Source organism: Hermetia illucens, chromosome 7, assembly GCF_905115235.1.
Source record: "Hermetia illucens chromosome 7, iHerIll2.2.curated.20191125, whole genome shotgun sequence".
In the NCBI taxonomy this organism is placed as follows: Eukaryota; Metazoa; Arthropoda; class Insecta; order Diptera; family Stratiomyidae; genus Hermetia; species Hermetia illucens.
The window spans coordinates 14,188,561-14,207,696 of record NC_051855.1 but is presented as its reverse complement, the minus strand read 5'-3'; the positions used below and the strand labels follow the sequence as shown (position 1 = coordinate 14,207,696).

The 19,136-nt window shown below is 40.4% G+C and overlaps 1 protein-coding gene across 3 annotated transcripts; it reads right to left on the bottom strand.

Annotated features, from left to right (window-relative positions):
- Nucleotides 1-415: 415 nt before the first annotated feature.
- Nucleotides 416-17,137, bottom strand: LOC119660957. 3 transcript variants are annotated; one of them, XM_038069997.1, is made up of 7 exons: nucleotides 17,025-17,137; nucleotides 4,221-6,470; nucleotides 3,668-4,150; nucleotides 3,417-3,607; nucleotides 2,420-2,990; nucleotides 2,228-2,337; nucleotides 416-899 (listed from the first exon to the last, which is right to left on the bottom strand). In XM_038069997.1, exons 2-7 carry the CDS (start codon nucleotides 6,453-6,455, stop codon nucleotides 878-880), a joined length of 3,612 nt encoding a protein of 1,203 aa, XP_037925925.1. In that variant the 5' UTR covers nucleotides 6,456-6,470; nucleotides 17,025-17,137; the 3' UTR covers nucleotides 416-877. The 3 variants fall into 3 exon arrangements, with proteins under 3 accessions (XP_037925925.1, XP_037925924.1, XP_037925926.1); XM_038069996.1 differs by having other exon boundaries at nucleotides 16,479-17,131; XM_038069998.1 differs by lacking the exon at nucleotides 17,025-17,137 and adding an exon at nucleotides 7,465-7,598.
- Nucleotides 17,138-19,136: the final 1,999 nt, after the last annotated feature.

Below are 19,136 nucleotides of genomic sequence, written 5' to 3'. Positions count from 1 at the left end.
GAACTCGCGCCATATGGCTCTATGGCGGGTCTATAACTCAACAAGTGTGTAAAATATGATATGGAAGAATAAATATGATTGGTATGATGTATATTCTCCTGGGAACGTTAGAAGCAAATGCAAGATTTTCACGAGGGGTTGAGAAGTCCTGCAGACGACACTCACCAAAGACGGAAGCTGCATGTTATGTAGTCGAACTCAAATGCCAGAATGGAGCTTTAAAGAACAGAGTCAAGTAGTTAAGTTAATCAAGTGGCACTAGCGGCAATGGCAACAGATGCTATGAAGAACACTGAATGGATTCCACAGAAGACGTGGATGGAGGTGGTCTTTGGGGGTCTTTCTCGGAGTGGATGGAGGTGGTCTTTGGGGGTCTTTCTCGGAGAAAATTTAGTTCGAAAATAACAATCAGACGTTCAGGCATTGTTTTATTAATTTATTATATATTCTCATAGTCAACAATAATCTTTAGACAAACAAATTCTTTCAATAACAAACATCTTATTTAAATATGACATCAACAATTAACAATTCTTTCTTTTCATTGTATTGTGTTCTATTATATCATTATAAAACACTTTCTCTTTTTTCTGACACTATTGCACAATCCAATAAATATTTGTTTTCGTATAAGCAAAGAAATAGAGAGTATAATTGAACAATATTTATGTTACATTCCTAATGCTGAATAGATAAACATTTCCAGGTATTCATGTATCCTTTTATTTGACTTTGGTTCATTTATATTGTTTCTGTTTATTCAACTCAAGCTTAGTTTTTGAGTACGTTTCATGGGCTCCTGCTTGGTTCGTTAAATTACCGGATGGGCATTTTCTATTCGTCCTATGGAAATCTGTCCTTTTATTAATAACACATCCTATAGAGGTGGCGATTGCGATCTGAAAATATGGAAAAAAGGGAAATGGTAATGTTAATGAATGAGAAAAAAAAAATTAAACCTTAAAAAAGCTCCAAAAACACATTAAAAATTACAAATGAAATTAACGCTTCCACAATTAACGCTTTAACCAATGAAATTAACACTCTAACAAAAGAAATTAATGGGGAGTAATTTCTTCTCTTTTGATCCATGAGGGGTCCTCGTTTGGGTTCGGCAACCCAAGCTTCGAAAATAAAAAGCGAAAACGGCTTCACGGCTTCGTATCAAAGCAGAGCCAAACCGTCAGACACTGCCTCACATCTACCCTAGGTGCAACGTTACTGAAGCGGTTCGCAGATGTCCCACATCAAGTGAATGCGGGGGGATCCCTCAATTGACAAACAGTTTAGTCGCATTAATATCCCAAAAGTCTGCTTTGCACCTGTTCGAAAGTCGGTCCAACAACAGGCGCCGCGATACCAACAACATTACCGACCAGGCGGGACTCTTCAGATATGTAGAGTTTAAGTAGACTATCATAGGAAGCGTTTCAGAGGTCTACCCCCGACGTGACCTCCATCCTCTGACGCTCTAGCGTTTCAAAGAGCAGGGAGCGGTGCATGACCGCTTTAACTGTGGATCCCCCCCTCTAAAATAAGTCTCCAGCAGCACATATCGCTTCAGCGAGTCTACTTCTGATGAGCTTTTCGAGCACTTCCCCAGCATTGTCAATCACACAAAGTGGGCGTTATGAGGACGGCAACTCAGGGTTGCCTTACCCTTTGCCGATCAGCGCAAGTCTAGCCACCTTCCAACGAAAAGGGAAAATGCACTCTTTCAGGCAAGCATTGAATGTGTCGAGCAGTAGGTCTGGCAGTTTGTATACCTCTGCTAGGATACCATCGGGTTCTGGCGCCTCCTTGTTTTTTTTATAGAGATGACTGCCTGTTGCAATCCTTTTATAGAGAAAGTGGGCAGTTCTTGGCGGTCTCTGTACAGACGTTGTCATCGAGATGCGCAGAGAATAGTGGCCGTACAGATCGGGTCCATCCATCCGTAAGGCATCGATTTTTCGGGTTATCCATTTGTAATCGAACTTCCACGGGTTCCTATTCACCTCGTCGATCAGATCTTGCCAGCAGGGAGCTTTGCTGTTGCTTATTGCGCTGATCTGGACTCTGTCATTATGGTACATGCCACTCGTCCTTAATTTCACTGGTTAAAGCAATAATTTAATTCGTTAATGTGTTAATTTCATTTGTTAAATCGTGGATTTGACTTTCAAATGAAACCAAGTACAATAAAAATTAATTACCATAATATTATTAACTATTTCCTATAACTTACCGAAATGGTTTCTTCTGTGCGCTATATGGTGAATTAGGGGTAAGATAGTGACGTGGATGCTGGTCAATGTTTCCATTCTGATCGTCATTATAGAAGTATTGGTCATTCCCCTGTTACATGAGGCCCATAGATATATTTGAATATGAACATTGAACACCAAACTCAAAATTGTCGATTCAAACTGATACCAACCTGCTGTTGACTGGCCGACATCGGTACCTTACATACTACTTCATGATGCTCTGTTTGTTGCTGCTGTTGGTGACCAGTTTTTCGAAAATTCGTGGAAGGTGAGCGATACTCGAAATATTCACGCCGTGGCATTCGAAACTCCGATAGGATTTCGGTTTGTTGTTGCTGTCGCATTCTTGCATTTACTTTATGAAATTTGGATGCATCGTCCTTACGAGTATATTGTGATGATCCCATCTTAGCACCGGTTGGATTGCTTGTATCTACTCCATAACTAGTTGTTGCCGGGTTGATCCTGGCTTTCGAATAAGAACGCAAGATTGGACTTGATGCAGGACTTGAGGAAACCGCCCCATCAGGTTCGGCACGTTGTTGCTGAGTGTGATTCGAATGATGGGAGTGCGGGGTTGTTTGTTCTGGTGAACTGCTACTGTAGCTATTGTTGTTTGTATGATTTTGCCAATCGACTGGTAAACTTACACACTGACTCTCTTCCAGCGAGAATAAGTGAAGTTGGTGACGTATTGAAGCCTTTTCACCGGCCCTTTTACGCTGAAATTCCTCCTCAACTCTGAATTAAATAATTATAATAGAGTAACGTTAGTATGGATATATCAGTACTAGGTATATCAAAAAGTTCATTACAGCATTCCCTGAATTTCAACCAAGTTGGCATGTCAGTCCATTTCCAGTTATTATTTTTTTACAAAAAAAAGATTTGAGGCCATCAGGGATTTATACCGAAATGGTAAATGTGTTAGGCACATCTGCTCCTTCGGAAACAATGGTTTATAACTGGGCTGGTGAATTTAAAAGAGATCGTACAAGCATTGAAGACGATCCATGTGTAGGACGCCCAAAAAGTGCATAAAATTCAGAAAACATAAAAATATTTTGTAGGAAACCATTACAGGGAGGAGGATCCCTGGGGAGATTACACACAAAACTACAACAATTCGACGGACTTTTTGATATACCTAGTACAGTGCTTACTGACCTTCGCATCGCCTCTAGTTCGCTTATTCGCTGAGCTTCTTTTTGTTCTGCCTCTTTGGATAATTTATCAGCAATTCGACGCCTTTCAATTTGCCGAACCGTACTTTGGAATGTGAAACGATGACTATTACGACTTTTCCGGTTGTTGGTCACTTTCGCGGAATCTATAGTTGGACTATCCGCGGTTGTCAACTAATGGAAAAAGATTTTAAATAAAAACTGATAGAAACGTATTTTCACATCTCATCTTACATTCTCAAAATGACGTCCTGCATTGTTTGAATTTTCTTTTAATTGTCTCTCCTCCGACGCATTCACCCAATCATTTTCGACATCATCTTTCAACGGCGAACTTGTTGAGGTATTCAGGCATAATGCAGCAGGAGATACAGCCGCAATAGCATTTCTATTCGTGAAATCAGTCTCAGGCTCCTCAATTGGCTGGTTGGGTAGGTACATCACATGTTTACCGGTTGTAAGATAGCTAAGGGCTGACGATGGATGCTTTGTAGTTTCTTGGCCGCTACCAGAATTGAATTGGTTGGTTCGATTAGATGCAACTATTTCAGGATTATCTATAGAATTTGGGGCTGATCGACTAAGTAACCAATTATCGTTCCGGTAGTTCGTATTCAACCGATTGTCGCTGTTGTTGTTGCTATTGTTCGATGGGCTAGAGAAAACTCCAGAAACAGTTCGTTTAAGCTTTTGTAGGCTACTGAAACCGGGTTTTTCCTTAGAAAAAAAAAGTAAAAGAACATTTTTCCTCAGTGCAGTATGAACTCATTTTCAAAGTGAAACCTACCTTTTCCTCATATAACGACAGCTGATTTTCACGGGGTAAAGATAAACTAAACGTATGGCCACGACTAGGATATTTATTTGCTGGTCCTACTTCTCTCAGTTTGGTTTCGCCGTCCGAACTTGTATTATCTTCCTCTTCATCCTCATCTAAATCTTGTTGTGGAGTCCAAGCTGTCAAAAATGGTCCAACTTTTGCCGAAACCAATCTTTGATTTCTCGGACTATCTACGCGTTCAGGCAAGCCTGCATCACCTGATATACCACTATCACCACTTTTATTATCTGGATAGATTGGATTTGGTTCACGGTAATTACGTTGAATACGTTCTTCAAGAGGTTGAGTGGACTGTGCAGGTTGCACGGGATCTACTGGTAATCCTGGATTCGTGCTCTGAGTTGCGAAAAAAGGCCGATCTTCATTCAGTGTTCGCCACGCAGCCGCAGGGCTAAAACGTGGTATTTCTAATTGTCTCCGTGGCAAGGTTGGTCGTATATGGGCCTGGATTTGAGTTAAATTATTCTCATCATCGTATGATAGGTTGTCTATGCCAGCTCCATGGATTATATGGCAACCTTCCTCTGATGACAGAGCCGATTCAGATGATTCAGACTCTGCACATTGGTATTTCGGTGTCGAAAAGATACTCTTTGCAAATTGATCAATGACTTCCATTTGAATTTTCGCAAAACTTTCATTTTCAGTAGCTTGGTTAGCCATATCAGTCAAATATTCATCATTTTGACGCTTCTCCATTCCAAAATAGAAGGATTTGGTAAGCTGGGGAATTTTCGAGGGCACAGCATTGGATGTTTGTTCATTTAGATGTGCGGAAACCTCAACATTTTTAAAAGATGCCGGTTCTTTTTCGTGCAGTTGGGGTGCTACCTTGGGCAAAGCACGAGCTTTTGATTGTACTGGCTTGTTTCGTGGCTTTTGTGAGCTAGACATTTTCGCTTCATCACCGTCAATTTTGTCAATGCTTGACAATGATTGTCGTTTTGTAATCGCCTCAAGCTTCGCTTTAAAATCCTGTCCGCCCGGTAATACGGCACTGGGTTGTGAATATTTCCGTAACCTACTCAACTTTGGATCGAACGTTGACATACGAGCGTTTTTCATAGCATCCGAATTATCAATGGATCGTTGACGAAACACGGGCGATTTATCTGGAAGTACTGGAGGTGAGGCTTTAATTGTATTTTCTGATTGTTTATTTTCGTTGTTTCTATTCCGCAATAGTGTGATATCGAAGGACTTTTCACGTCGGAATACAGGTGGTACGATGTATTTAGCTTTGTTGTCAGGCTGCTTTTTGGATCCTTGGTCAGTTCTCCCAGGCAGATATTGTCTTGAGGAAGATGATATTCTCTCAGGTGAACCGAACCTTCGCAACTGGCAGTCGGGCGCTTCTGGTACTACCATAGAGCTGTTAGGCGTCGTCCGTTCTGCAGCAGTCTTGCGCGATTCCGCCTTGGTTTTGAAAAGCCTTAGTTTTCGCTGAGGTTGACTGCCATTTGGGTCTGGGGCTGGTATATTTACGTCATTATTGTTTGGCGCATGCGGAGCCATTTTCTTTTTGGTCTTGACAATTTTCGATTTTGATTGTGGCGGAAGATATGCGCTCGTACTATTATTGACTCCTAGACTATTCCTCTCGTTCTCTGCATCTAGATTCACTCGAAGATCTGGCTCCGAACCAAATCGTTTAGTTGTTGAACTCTGGACTGCATTTGTACTAGAATGATTTCCGGGAATACCACTATGCTTGCTTGATTGTACCACGGGTGGTTTAATTGAGCGACTAGCTGGAATTCGTTCCCTGTTTGACCGGGCTGCAGGTCGTTGAACATATCTTGGTGATTCGTTAAGCGTTGTACGAGAGCGCTGGAGGAGTAGAGTAGGATTAAAAGAATCCCGTCGACCACTTAGGGTTCCACCGGAGTGCAAGATATTCCCATTTGTAGTCGGGCGTAAATTAGATAGCTTTATTGGTTCCGGCGGGAGCACTTTGATATGTGGTTGTGATTGTGGTCCACTACTGCTCCCATTTGAAGAATATGATGCAGTCCAATGTAATGGATATTGGTAATGCTGAACATTTTGTTGATGATGTGGTGACGGTGGGTCATGTTGGCCATCCTGTTGATTCAGATGTAGTTGCTGATGGTAATGGTGTGGATACTGAATTTCATCTAATCCTATTGCTACATTATGGATGCTTCCTGAATTCCCCATTGCATTACCTTATCTCTGAAATTAATTTCGTAATGATGAATATTGAGGTATATTATAGCTTTCGTATAAGGTATAAAAAATGGCTAAACAGTAACATTTCTGGAAGATAATAAAGAGTACTCACATCTGTAATGACTAATTGAGATTACAATGGTCAAAAAACCATCTTGGTGGCCGGAGACGACCAAGAGGGGAGAGCTATCTCAAGAACTTAAAATAAATGGCCAAATTGACCGTGATAGTCGGCCCCCAAATTTTGAAGCTCCATCAGCTTCAGCAGGCTCGGGAATGTGGGGGGGTGTTATTTCACAATAATTCCCACGGGTAGAAGCGCTAGCCAGAATCTTCAAGGTGGACATAGTGGCCAACGACCTAGTTACCCTAGAATACTTAATCCCTTTAGGTTATAAGTATCAATGCAAAGGGTGGCGATTATTGCCACCCCTGATCTCAACAATTTGACCTGGGATTTGGACAACACGGCTCCACTTCGCATTCTCTTTGCAAGCCTAGATCGCGACAAGTTCCTTTTTCAGGAGGATCTTGAAAGGCACCCCTTCGCTGCAAGACTGGTGTCTTAGAAAACACACGGGTCGTTTATCAGCCATATAAAACCCAATTTGGGAGTGGTCTTTAAGGGTCGAGAGAACGGGATACCTGTGATCTATAATGGGATGCAGCTAGAAATAAGAGTTCCCAGTTACGCTGATAGAGTTAGAATTCTGCACCTTGGATGCGTTAAGTTTTCGGGTTACAAATATAGCTCGACATGCGCCATTAGACTGGATCAAACCTTTGATATGGTTATACCCCTCCAGGACAGGTCCGAGTGAAATTACCCCAGCTAGATCTTAGGCAGGAATTAGGGGAAGTGACTCCAATCCAATATATTCCTCACGGCTGTGCTGGATGTTGGAATATGACTAATTTAATGTCCAAATTTGTTTGAATTCCGCTCCTCCCACTAAAAACAAAATCTCAAGAAGTATGTGAGTATGTGAAAAAGTACCTTCTAATGTGGCTTTGCCCCTTAAACCGTTTCATTTAATTTCCAACTGCACGACAAACTTCCAAACATTGAAAGTATTAAATGCAAATCTTATCTGATATTTTTTCTTCTTGCTCTTCGGATGGCAAGTTGATGGTTACCTCGTTGACCTGTTACTGCCGCAGTATAACCGGATCCCGCATGAGAGCAATGTGGTCCGGTCTTTCGCAAGTCCCATACATGTACATATATATTGGACATGAACGTTCAACGGGAAAGTGACAAATTTCACTATTGGCTATCGGCCAATTAGCTTTTTTTTGCCATCAAATTGTCATTCACGATACACTGTTGTGCATCAAAAAGTTAACATGAAAGGAATTGGAGTTAATTCTTCTATTTATGGGAAACTAAACTCCTTTTTTAACTCTTCAAAGAGGGTGGTGGTATATGCGCTTCCCCGAGTCGGGAGTTTCAAATGACCATCGGCAGATAATCGATACCCACTAAGCATTGTTAATGAGCTGCTAAATTTATCGTCTCAATGAACTCCTTTAAATTACTATGCTGAATGTGGCTTACAGTTTTTTCTTCCTCAGATACTACTGCCCTATTTAGAAAGCCCTTTTCCTTAATTTGGTTTCTTGAGTGATGTAGGGACTATTAACGATGGGGCGTTGGAAGGCATTTCAGTTTTATTAGATAGATAAGAGCTCCGAGACGATGGGACGTGAGATGTAACGTAAAGTTTACCATATTAAATCTACTCGTAATTTTTGTAAAAATAGTCCTAAATACGTTCGTCAAGATAGTGCTAAGAATGTAACTTTTGTAAAAAGATACTGAAACTCAGATAGTTGTTTACCTTCTGCTGCGCTGCACCTATTGCAAGTATTCTTAAACTAATTTTTATTGTACTTTAATTGTCAGATATTTTATTCAGCTTGGACATCCACCACCTTGTGGGAATTATCCCAGCGTTCCTGCGACATCCTGATTGTGCGTGTTCTCTTTTCCCGTCGTCGATTTGCGACATATGCTTTTCAGTTGTATAATCTTCGCACCTCCTCAGCCAAAATATCAATGGGACTGAACATTAAGGGCTTTTGCCCAAACTGATGCTGCGTACAGCAAAATGGATGAACACAAGCTAAACAATAGCCTTCTCGGGGTTCTCCAATATTGGGCATCGTGCCAGTTAACACAGCTACAACTTTCCCTACTTTCTCGCTCGCGAGTTCAAGTGTTCCTTTAAGGTCAATCGATGATCCAGCATGACGTCGAGATATTTGATGAAGGATTTGGACTATCCCACATGAAATCCTAGAATTTATTTCAGTTTGCAACTGGTCACCAGTACGACCTCAGTGTTGGGTTCCGCCAACTCTAATCCTTGTGCTAATAACCAACCCTTTATCAGCCTAACCGATGTCTCACAAGCCCAGACAACATCGTCTTCTGTCCGGAACTGATCCTTGTGGCACTGCACTGGTTACCAAATATTCATCTTCTTGATGATTAGCTGAATCATCAATTATAGCTGATCATATTACCTACCGCGCCGAGGGGAAAGCATTCCTCACGTTGAGGGTGATGATGGCACAGTATTTTTTCCTACCGTCATGCCACCTTATACCTACAATTGCTAAATTGACCACTGCGTTAATAGCATCGACGTTTGATCGGCCATCGCGAAAACCGTACTGTTGTGTGGGCATGCTTCCTGCTTCTTCTATAATTGGAAGCAACCTGTTGCATATAATACACTTCAGAAACTTTCCCATACTGTCCAGCAAACAATGGGATACTTGGGATATCTTTTGTGGGATGCTTTCTTTTGGCCGCAATAGCACATTTGTTTTGCTGTGGAAATAGAGTGGTCACTATTCTTTATGGACGCTTGACCTGCGGGGCTCTGTTTACTTTCAACTTAGCCATTACGGCTATATAGGTTCCTCGCCACGGGTTGGTGTCGACCTCTTGGCAGAGTTCTTTGAAGGAATTCCGTTTACTTCCAAGGATCGCCTTTCCGAGCTCTCTTCTACGAATGTTGTACCTCGCCTTTCTCTGGGCCTTTTCTTGCTCATTATCTTCTTCCTTGCAGGCATAGGAAGCCAGTCATCTGATTTTGTCATTTCACTACGGTTTCGATTATCTGTTATTTGTGCATCGTAGCGTAGAGGCATCACAGACTGGGACCATCTTTCTGACAATGTGCTCAGATGCTATTGCTGTTGATGTGGACCTATCCTTAAATATCTCAGCAAACATTCCCGCGTCAAACATATTTGCTTGGTCCGGCATGACTTTATGTCTCCCGGATGACCCATTGTCCTGAATTTGTGCGAAATCGAGTTTATTTGAACAGATATCGGAGTGGAACATATTTTGAGGCCTTGATTGCATATAGAGATGTGTCACTCTGCATTTTTCGAGATTTTTGGGTTATGTGGTTTCCAAAAATCAGTCCTGCCGTACTTTAAGTGTATACATTCCGACTCCTTACTCGCGCATTCTACAATTTACCTCAAAACAGTTTAGGGAAGTACTAATTAAGAGCTTTTATTTGATACCCCACATGACTATATTTGGTGAATTGGTAATTGGTATTTAGATAAATAACATCAGTTGCTCCGGATCAAAGGAAATGTTGAAATTGCTACCTAATTTGCCATTGCTAATGCCTATTCAAAGAAAACAAATGTCGATATGCAGCAGCTGGTCATATTTTACTACAAATATTGCCCAGGTTACCCCCATATCCGCATACCGAATACGTCAGTTTATTCGACAAAAAAGGCCAATAAAAAATCGCTAAGTAATCAACTAGTTTTTAAATGCGAAATAATCAAATGAGCCATTAATCAAGAATTATTAAACATGCATATGATTTTCTAATAATCACAATATCAAATTCGCTCACTTTTCTTTTTCTCATTTTTTTTTATTTGTTTTTGATTTTGCTTTTATTTCGAAACCTTATGTGGAATTAGAAAATTAATTAAAACTGAGAATTTATGATCAATGAAGAGAGAAGAAAGTAAATACAAACAAGAGTGAAAGTTGTGAATTTCCATTGATCTTGACGCGATATGAAAAATTTCGTCATCTCATCGATGCACGTATATAGATACATGTATTCGTATCTATAAAAAAATGTCAACCGGTAAATATGAAATAGTGAGTGACTAGATATTCTGGCCAATCAACCATTACCAGTCTCATTCAACACTCATTCACTTAATCATGGCAGAAGCTTTTTTATGTATTATAGTTTTCTTCGGTCTAAGGAAATATATTTTCCGGCAGAAAATGAGATAAAAAAATTTAGAAAATTGCATATTTTTTCCAATCGGAGTCACACAACACCACACCAAGCTTAACTTCTTAACACATTCAACAAAGGCAGTTTAATTCGCTTTTATTTTGCACGATTTCTTCGCTCATCGCCATTTCTCCTCATTTTTATGCCATTTCTATACCAACTTGGAATTTATTTAAAATTTACACAGAAAAATTCACTATTTCTTGTTAAGTAAGTGTTTTCTTCCATCCACCAATACAACTTTAAATATAAATTCCCTAAAAGAGAAACTGATTTTTAGTGATTTGATCATCATAATAAAAAGTGAAACGCCCGGTAGTGAATTAATGATTGAACTTGTAAAGATTATCCAGAGAGGCTACTTGGAGGGCACATTAAAGAGGACGCACTGAATAATTATAATTAGAATAGATAAGATTTTATGAATTGTTCCGTAGATTGATTGTAATACCAAGAAGAACCGCAAAAGTCCCTTATCCCTTAGAATAAATCCATTTATTAAAAATTCGTTCGGTAGGGGGTTGACCCATCTGAATCTGGTTTCGATGCTTTTTTCGGTCAGTTTGGATGAAGTCACCATTAGCTATCATTCTACTTTTGAACGAGTTACTCGAGATTAGCTTTGTTTTGAAAAGCTAGGAAACATCATATAATGCAGTCTGCAGATCCTGAAACATTGTCAGTTCTGCTGCAGTGCCCGGTGACGAGAACGAACAAGAATGACGAGAGGTTACTTCCTTGGTGAATGCCGACAGAGACACGGAGAGGTTATGTTCTGTTCTGGCTTCCGAATCGCGCTAGAGCGGTTTAACCCAGCACATGAGTTCATTCTCTACCATAGGAAGACAATGTAGGTAGGGTATTGTTTTTACGTTCTCAATAAGCAACTGTGAGGCATGTATTTCGTCAATCTCAATTCTAGAAAACATCGGCTTGGTTCACGATACTTTAAGCGGTGTCGCGAAAGCATTTCTCAAGAATACGCTCAGAAATGTTCATGCCCCTAAGAATATCCATCAAATCGGGCAATAACTTAAACTAAACACTCTGCTGGACTGCCTTTCTTAATCGATATTGAAACGATTGTGCTTTCAGGTGATTTCTACCCACCCTCCTCAATAACTTGATTGAAAAGTTCATCAAGCTTGAATTTTTGGTCCCAACCTGCCTGCGGAGCGGCAATATCATCAGGTCCTGTTGCTGTTTCGTACTCCTATAAATTTGCCTAATATCTACGGGGAACTTATAATAGCAGAGGTTGGCTGGCGGAAATCAAAGCGGACGCGGCGTCCACTCTTCCTCTCAATGATGGCTGCTCCCCTAGAATAAAGTCTTCAACCTGTTTAAAGAGACCATCTTAGGCTTGCCGTCAACGTCCAATCTATGAGTGCTCTCCCAGCTCGAGGACCATATAGGGGCCCTCATATGGTGGTTGGAGCGGTTTCCGGGTTTCCGTATGAGTATTGACAACTGGCAGCACGTGAAGAGATGACAAAGACAGTTTCAATTTAGCGACAACCTCCTATGTCAATCACAACAATCCAGTCTCCAAGAAAGTCTTCCTTGTCGAGAACCATGTTTGCAGATATACAATTGTACCAACGCACGCCGAAGTTTGATGCATACCTCGATGCGCAACTACCGGGCCGCCCATTTGGTGAGGTGGATGTCAAACGCATTCTAGTCCGCCCTTTACAACGCATAGCTTTCACGGTCGTTGTCAGAGTAACTATATTAGTCAGGAATACAATCATTTATCGCCTCATTATGGTCATCTTAATGGTGTTGCGAGATACCTCCATGATCATGCAAAGTATAGTCTAAGTGCACTCCGGCAGTCGCTCAAGCCACAAAGACTTCAGGAGCTCCGTTCCAATCTTACCTCTATCCAACTGCTTCATTTTCAGTACGACGGACTCCTCATCGATAGCCACGAGTACGTGGTTGAATCCTGTGGTGTCGGTAGCAACGTGAACTGGGCCTCTAGTTGGAGAAACCAAGTCTCATTTTTTCGCCGCCAGAACGGTGGCACCCGTACTACCACGGAAGTTATGGTTGATGGTTGCTGTGGCTGCTCCTGCCCCTACTGTTACATCAGTTGTAGTTGATGTTTTTCGTGGATGTTCTTACTCCTACTTCATGGCCCTGCCTACCGTTTCCTTTTCATCAGATGTCCGGTCAGTTGAGGAGGATATCAGGATATCAGCGATCGATATTGGGTTGCATTGATCGTGGGAAAGAGGAGTATTCGAGGGTATGGTCATATTATTCGCGCTAATGAGAATTCACACACACAACGGGAACGACCACAAAGGCTTAATACGCTGGATGGTGATTTGAAAGCCTTGCGACTGTATCCAGATCAAGCCTTTGGCCGAGCAAAATGACGCGATGAAAACGACCCAACCCCCCAAAGGCTGCAGAAGAAGATGTTTACCTTCAAGTTCACTTGCAGAAATTGTACCAGCGACTGAATGACAGAGTCCCGCTGTCTGGCCAATCTCATGGCTACTGGCGCTCTTTCTTGGTTGTGGGTGGATTCGTTGCGATTATACTTTGAGAGGGGGGACTAGAAATTGAAGTATCCTGCGGGTTTGTATCACGATACCCTGATTATTCAATAACGTACAAATGATTGGTCATTAACAGTAAATAGATAGTTACTCTAAACTTTCGTTAAACCTGCTTGCTGTATTGCCTCTTGTTCTCAAATTGGTACCCATATTAATTTAATTTTGGCCCTCTACATTCTGCATCTTCATTCAAGCTAAACTTGATCTTCGTGGCCATAATTGTAACTTTGTAAACTGTAAGAGATCCATCCATTAAAATGATGGATACAATTAATGAAAGGAGAACTGTCGCTGTTTCATTAACATCTATTTAAGTTTTTTTTTAAAACCCAATGATGCTAATCGTAAATCTCGAGATATGACTTGCAAATAAAATACTTTCTAAAAAAACACGTTCCACATAATATACATAATACATGCATGCTTGTAATACAATATTCGCGCTCGTACTTGTCCGAACTAGCGTGAAATTTGTTACGTTTGTAAAATATGTGTGAGAATTTTATCTAAATACAATGAAGAGAAATATCCATAAAATCCACATTTGTTAGATAGTCATGCTTTGTGTTGGTTGGTTGAAAATCGTAAAAATATGGCTTCAACATTTTTTGGCACACGTTTCTACTCCTGCAGAGCCTTGAAAGAGCGCGTCCCCTTGACATAGTTTAGCGCACACCAAGCTGTAACAACGAAGAGTGGATATATTGCCACTTTTCAGCCCCCGTCCTCCCTCTGTGTATATTCATTAAATGTCAGAAATGAGACCAGATTGGAAAACTGCCAATCGAGACCTTTAATTTCATACTCCACATGGCTATATTTGATGAAAAAAAATTGTACACCCCCTTTTGCAAATATTGGGACCCTTTTCCCTTAAATTCTAGATAGAACGGTATAACTCACTGTATGCGTGGGCGTTCACAGTTCCCACCTTCGCATCAAATTTAGAGTCAATCGGTATAACCGTTTCTGAAAGTGTTACGTACGTAACAGCGTTGGCGCTTAACTTGGGGCATTCCCACTATCTATTGGGGTTTACATCTACTGGGCTTGTTAGTATTAGGTTTAGAGCTCCCTTTGCTTGCGAATCCTCTGATGCCTAAACGAACTTAAGAGGATTTTGTTCACCAGGTGAACATCTTCTTGTAAGTTTGAGCTTGACGCTCAAAACGGGGCTCTTCAGTGGATTTCTCTGCATAGTCTAGTGAAATCATTGCCAAGGTGCTTCAGTAGAGGATTCTACATCAGAAGTAGAATGGACCTTGTCTATCCGAAGCTCAGGAGTTCCACTTTTGAAATGCTTGCCGAAAAGTTAGCTGAAATTGTTGACTCAACATTAGTAAATTTTAATGTCGCGTTTTGTTGACTTTGTGGGTGTCTGGTTTGCATCGTAGCTTTTAATTTCGACCGGACTAGTAGAAGTTGGGACGATGGCCGTGCCATCACTCCTTTCCTAGTCTGGGAGGGGCTAAGGTCTGCGATTCCGATCAGATTGCTCACAAACCTTGCCCCCTTACATTGGAAGCGGCGAGGGGAAAACGTTTAGGTTGTGGTGGGCCGCCATAGGGCGACCATGTCATTTGGCCCCCCCTAGCAGTAGCAAAAGAGTTTACTACTGTGTTGGTCAGGGAAGCGGAAGATGCCGCAGAGCACAATGATTTCGGAACTCTACACCGCGTGACGAAAGAATAAGTTTTTCAATGGTCCTGTGAAGGGCGTCAACGGTCTACTCATCCCCGATAAGAAACAACTGAAGAGATAGGAAGAGCATTTCACCATGTTTCTTAACCGTATCACATCCGGTGAAGGGAGTGATCGCTAAGGTCCCAAAGAAGGGGATTCGTTTGGAGTGTGACAATTGGAACGTCGAACAGTTTGATCGACAGAGAGCAGGCTGGTTTCCGCTCAGGATCCTCCTGCATTGACCATATCAACACTCTACTGATCATTTTGGAGCAGTGTGTGAAATTTAGACCTTCTCATCGCTTTCGAGAAAGTTTTCGATAGTGTGAACAAGGAGTGTATCTGGAATGCTCTATGTGGAAGGGACATTCCGGAGAAACTAATAGCTTCTATCAGAGCGACATATCATGACGCAAAATATTACGGGCTATATCAATACCTGTCTGCGCGGTATCAACGGAGTACACTGCCCTGACACTATCTCAAACGAAGAACATGGTCGTCGCACTGGCTTAGCATTCGTACGCGATGTCATTGGAAGACGGAAGTGGCAATGGATAGGCCCCATATTAACGAGGGCGACAATTGCATTGCGGGCTGTTGTTCCATGTACTGGAATATCGTTTTAATTTTACAATAAAATGGTTGTTAAGGCACATAGTTCCTGCCAGTTGAATTTCAAATTGGTATGGGTATACCTCAACAGAGAGACCACGCTTGTTTTGTTGGATTCCAGGCCATAATGGGTTAGAAAGCAATGAGGCAGCGGATGAACTGACCAAGAAAGGGACAGAGACCCTATTCTGTGGAGCCGGAAATTGGTTCATGGCAACTACGCTGAAAAACGAAATGGAACGGTTGAAGGAACTGGGCGAACCTACCAGGAATGGAAGAGTCCAGCGTGCTCATGGGGGGATACGAACTAAAGCGCTCGACAAACTGCCTAAACGTTTAAACATCGCCAGGAACAGCTTCCAGATCATAGTGGGTATTTTCACTAGAAAATGAAAGGGGAGAGCTTTGCTTAAGGAAATAACTCTGCCCACGAACAATTTTCAATATTTTTCTGAGGAGTAAAGATAGGTCAAGTTGTTTTTAAATTCCAGTAAAAAATCTGTCGTCCAATCTTTTATCGCAATATCTTTCATGAATAAATGTGATATCAATAGGAAATCGGACACGGATGATAGGAAAACTAACTATTTGACATCAGGGCGTTTTTTGATAGGAAACGAAGCAATCAATTTGTTTGAATGTCCTGTTTAAGATTATCTTAATTCCCTAGAATTAGATTAAATTGCACAATTCTACAGAATCTACTTTGAAGATTACTTACGATAAAAAATTTAAGAAATATAGTTTTTTCTAGACTCTATGTGAACTTTTCAAATTCATGCACAATCATTCTTATTCTTCCAACCAAAAATTCACCAAAAAAAAGATATAGTATTTACCATTGTAAAAGATATAAAGTTAGCGGCAAAGTTAGTACGGATTCCTGTTGCTCATAAATTGATGCTCAAGAGAACACCGAACCTTTATGTATGTTTTTTTCAGCTTTTTCTTCGTTCCAGTTAGTTGAACTCTTGGTTAGATACGATGTTATATACGCACATCCATCTTTTTTTCCGTAGTTATTCAGAAGAAAAAAAAATTATACACACATAGATACATTGCACTTTTTAGATGAACAAACATTTTGATTGCGGTAAACTGCACTTTGCATTTTATTTACTGGGGACAAAAAAAAATCTGAAGGAAGTAAAAGACAACACTCAGCACTTTTAGAATTCAGATATGTTATGAAGAAGCAATTTTATAGTAAAAGATAAACATTTAACAGCACATATGAAGTGAACCACACAAGTCACAATAGATTAAGTTTTTAGATTGTTGCGTTTTTATGAGTATAAATCTCTCTTTGAGAATCCAACCTTGAAAGGCATACTGAACACAGATTATTGCACTTTTCTTAAATATTAATTATTATAGATTTTCACCTCATAGAATTCGATGTGAACATTTTCTTTAAAAAGAAAAGAGCAAGAAACAATTAAGCCCAACACAGTTTCGAACTGCTTGCATTCAACGATCATCTACAACTGCAGTAACGCTGAAAATGGGTAATTGGCTTCAACCTTCTTGCTTCAACTTTTATCTTATATTACCTTTCTTTTCATCAACTTCTATACACTGATCGCACCACAAATACAACACAACACTCATATGTTTGGTACCGCCAAATCAGTATCTTCCGCTCCTCCAGTTGTCGAAAGTGGTGGGCATTGAAGTAGTTAATCTAATGCAGATCATAAGTTAAACTCCACTCTTAGATAAGTTCGTAAATATGGAATAAATTATTAAGATTGCTACTCTGATATTACCATTTTTTTTTCATGTGAATTTTCAGAAGTATCTTTTTTTTTATAATCTTTTTTCTTTAAAACGTTTCACGATTATTGGGAATTTTATCTTTGCAACTTCAGATTCGATAAGTCAATGAAAAATTTCACTTAAACCTAAATCCGAGTCAAATTGTATCTTAATTACAATTTCAGGAGAACTATTATTAATTTTAATTAATCTAAAAATAAAAACGCCAAAAACCTAAATGAAATCATCTATTTTCCCAGTGGTTATATTACAAACCACCACATGATATTATTATAACCTGCGCTACCTGCGTGGTTTAGTTCACCTCCGTTCATCGACATTCCTCCTCACCGTTCGCGACGCCGGTAGCAAGGGTGCTCATTCAGTGCCATGGATGTTTGAGGAATTTTACCTGTGTCTCAGGTGAAATCGTATGAGAAATCTTGATCAAACAACGACACAGATCTCCATAGAAAAATTTTCTTGAATGAATCCAGTCAGGTTCGGTCAGCGGTGACGGAGTGATACGCAAAATTTATTTAAATATGGAAACTTTTTAGTGGTTGAGTTCTTATGAATAGTTCTGAGTTTTGTGTAAATATCTATATTACTATGCCATCGCTTTACTTGAGACACGATTTACAATGTTTTCTTTTTCTATGTACCTTAGATATTGTCGGATCTCCTCATCCATGCGAATTAGATGACTCCAGGCCGTGGAGAAAAATCATGCGGGCCTCCTATTTCGGGCCTCCTTCACACCCCCTTTGTTTAGGCTTACACACCAATAGGTATGTCCCTATTCACCAACTGGGGTCGCGCCTGATGTGAGGTCTGGCAACCACTCACGGGTCTATCTGTCTGTCTGTTACACCCGATTTACTCGGAAGCGGCTAAAAAAATTGTCACGAAATTTAGTGGGAACGTTTGGTCTATGAATCCCTTTACATACAATGGACGGCAAAATTTTGCACTTTGTTTAAAGGGGGATCCCCATATATGTGAAACAGGGGTGTAATTATTTTTCACAGAATGTGGTCGTGCGGGGTATCGAATGAAAGAGCTCAATTAGTTCTTCACGAAGCTGATTATATTTTTTATGCCGATTGACGCATAGGGGAGTGAGGACTCGTTAGGCATTAATTCATTGTACCCGGTTGATGTTGGTGCATTTGGTCGCCTCCATATTTAATAAAATTAACTACAATTTCGTTCGCTCTCGGTGGCATATGGTTCTTATGGATCCATCGATAACAACGTTCAGATGAAGATTGTGGAACAGTTCGTGTGGGGTCAGCAAATGTCTGTTAGGTTTTTATGCTCAACAAAAATGTAAGACTTCATGCTCCTATGTATTATCACGATACTAAAGGTATTCCAAAATATGAGTTATAAATCAATGAGTTTCCATTGTGGGGTAACAGGAAAGGCTTGCAATTTTCATAAACAAATAACAAATTTTAAATAGCAGACATGGAATGCAAAGAAATAGAATAACATCTGCATGCCAGACTCGTTGTATAACACAAGCAGATGTTTTCCACCTGTTTATTGAATAATTTCGAAGAAGAATGCTTTGCAATAGTGAAAGTGAAACCCCATATTTGAAATGAATGGCATCATTCTCCATTGTTTAAATCAGAGTTTCATCTAAACGTCAAGAGGTGTATTAATTGGTTTTCGCACTTGTGATGTCCAAGGAATGTATTTTTTGGCAGTTGAAGTCGACTAAGCCCTAA

What these genes read in the sequence shown, in the direction of transcription:
- LOC119660957 (XM_038069997.1), bottom strand. Translation starts at nt 6,455, where the DNA reads ATGGGGAATTCAGGAAGCATCCATAATGTAGCAATAGGATTAGATGAA. An exon ending in TGTCGTTATATGAGGAAAAG is followed by an intron (nt 4,151 to 4,220) that starts GTAGGTTTCACT and finishes TTTTTTTCTAAG; the next exon opens with GAAAAACCCGGTTTCAGTAG. An exon ending in GAACTAGAGGCGATGCGAAG is followed by an intron (nt 2,991 to 3,416) that starts GTCAGTAAGCAC and finishes TATTTAATTCAG; the next exon opens with AGTTGAGGAGGAATTTCAGC.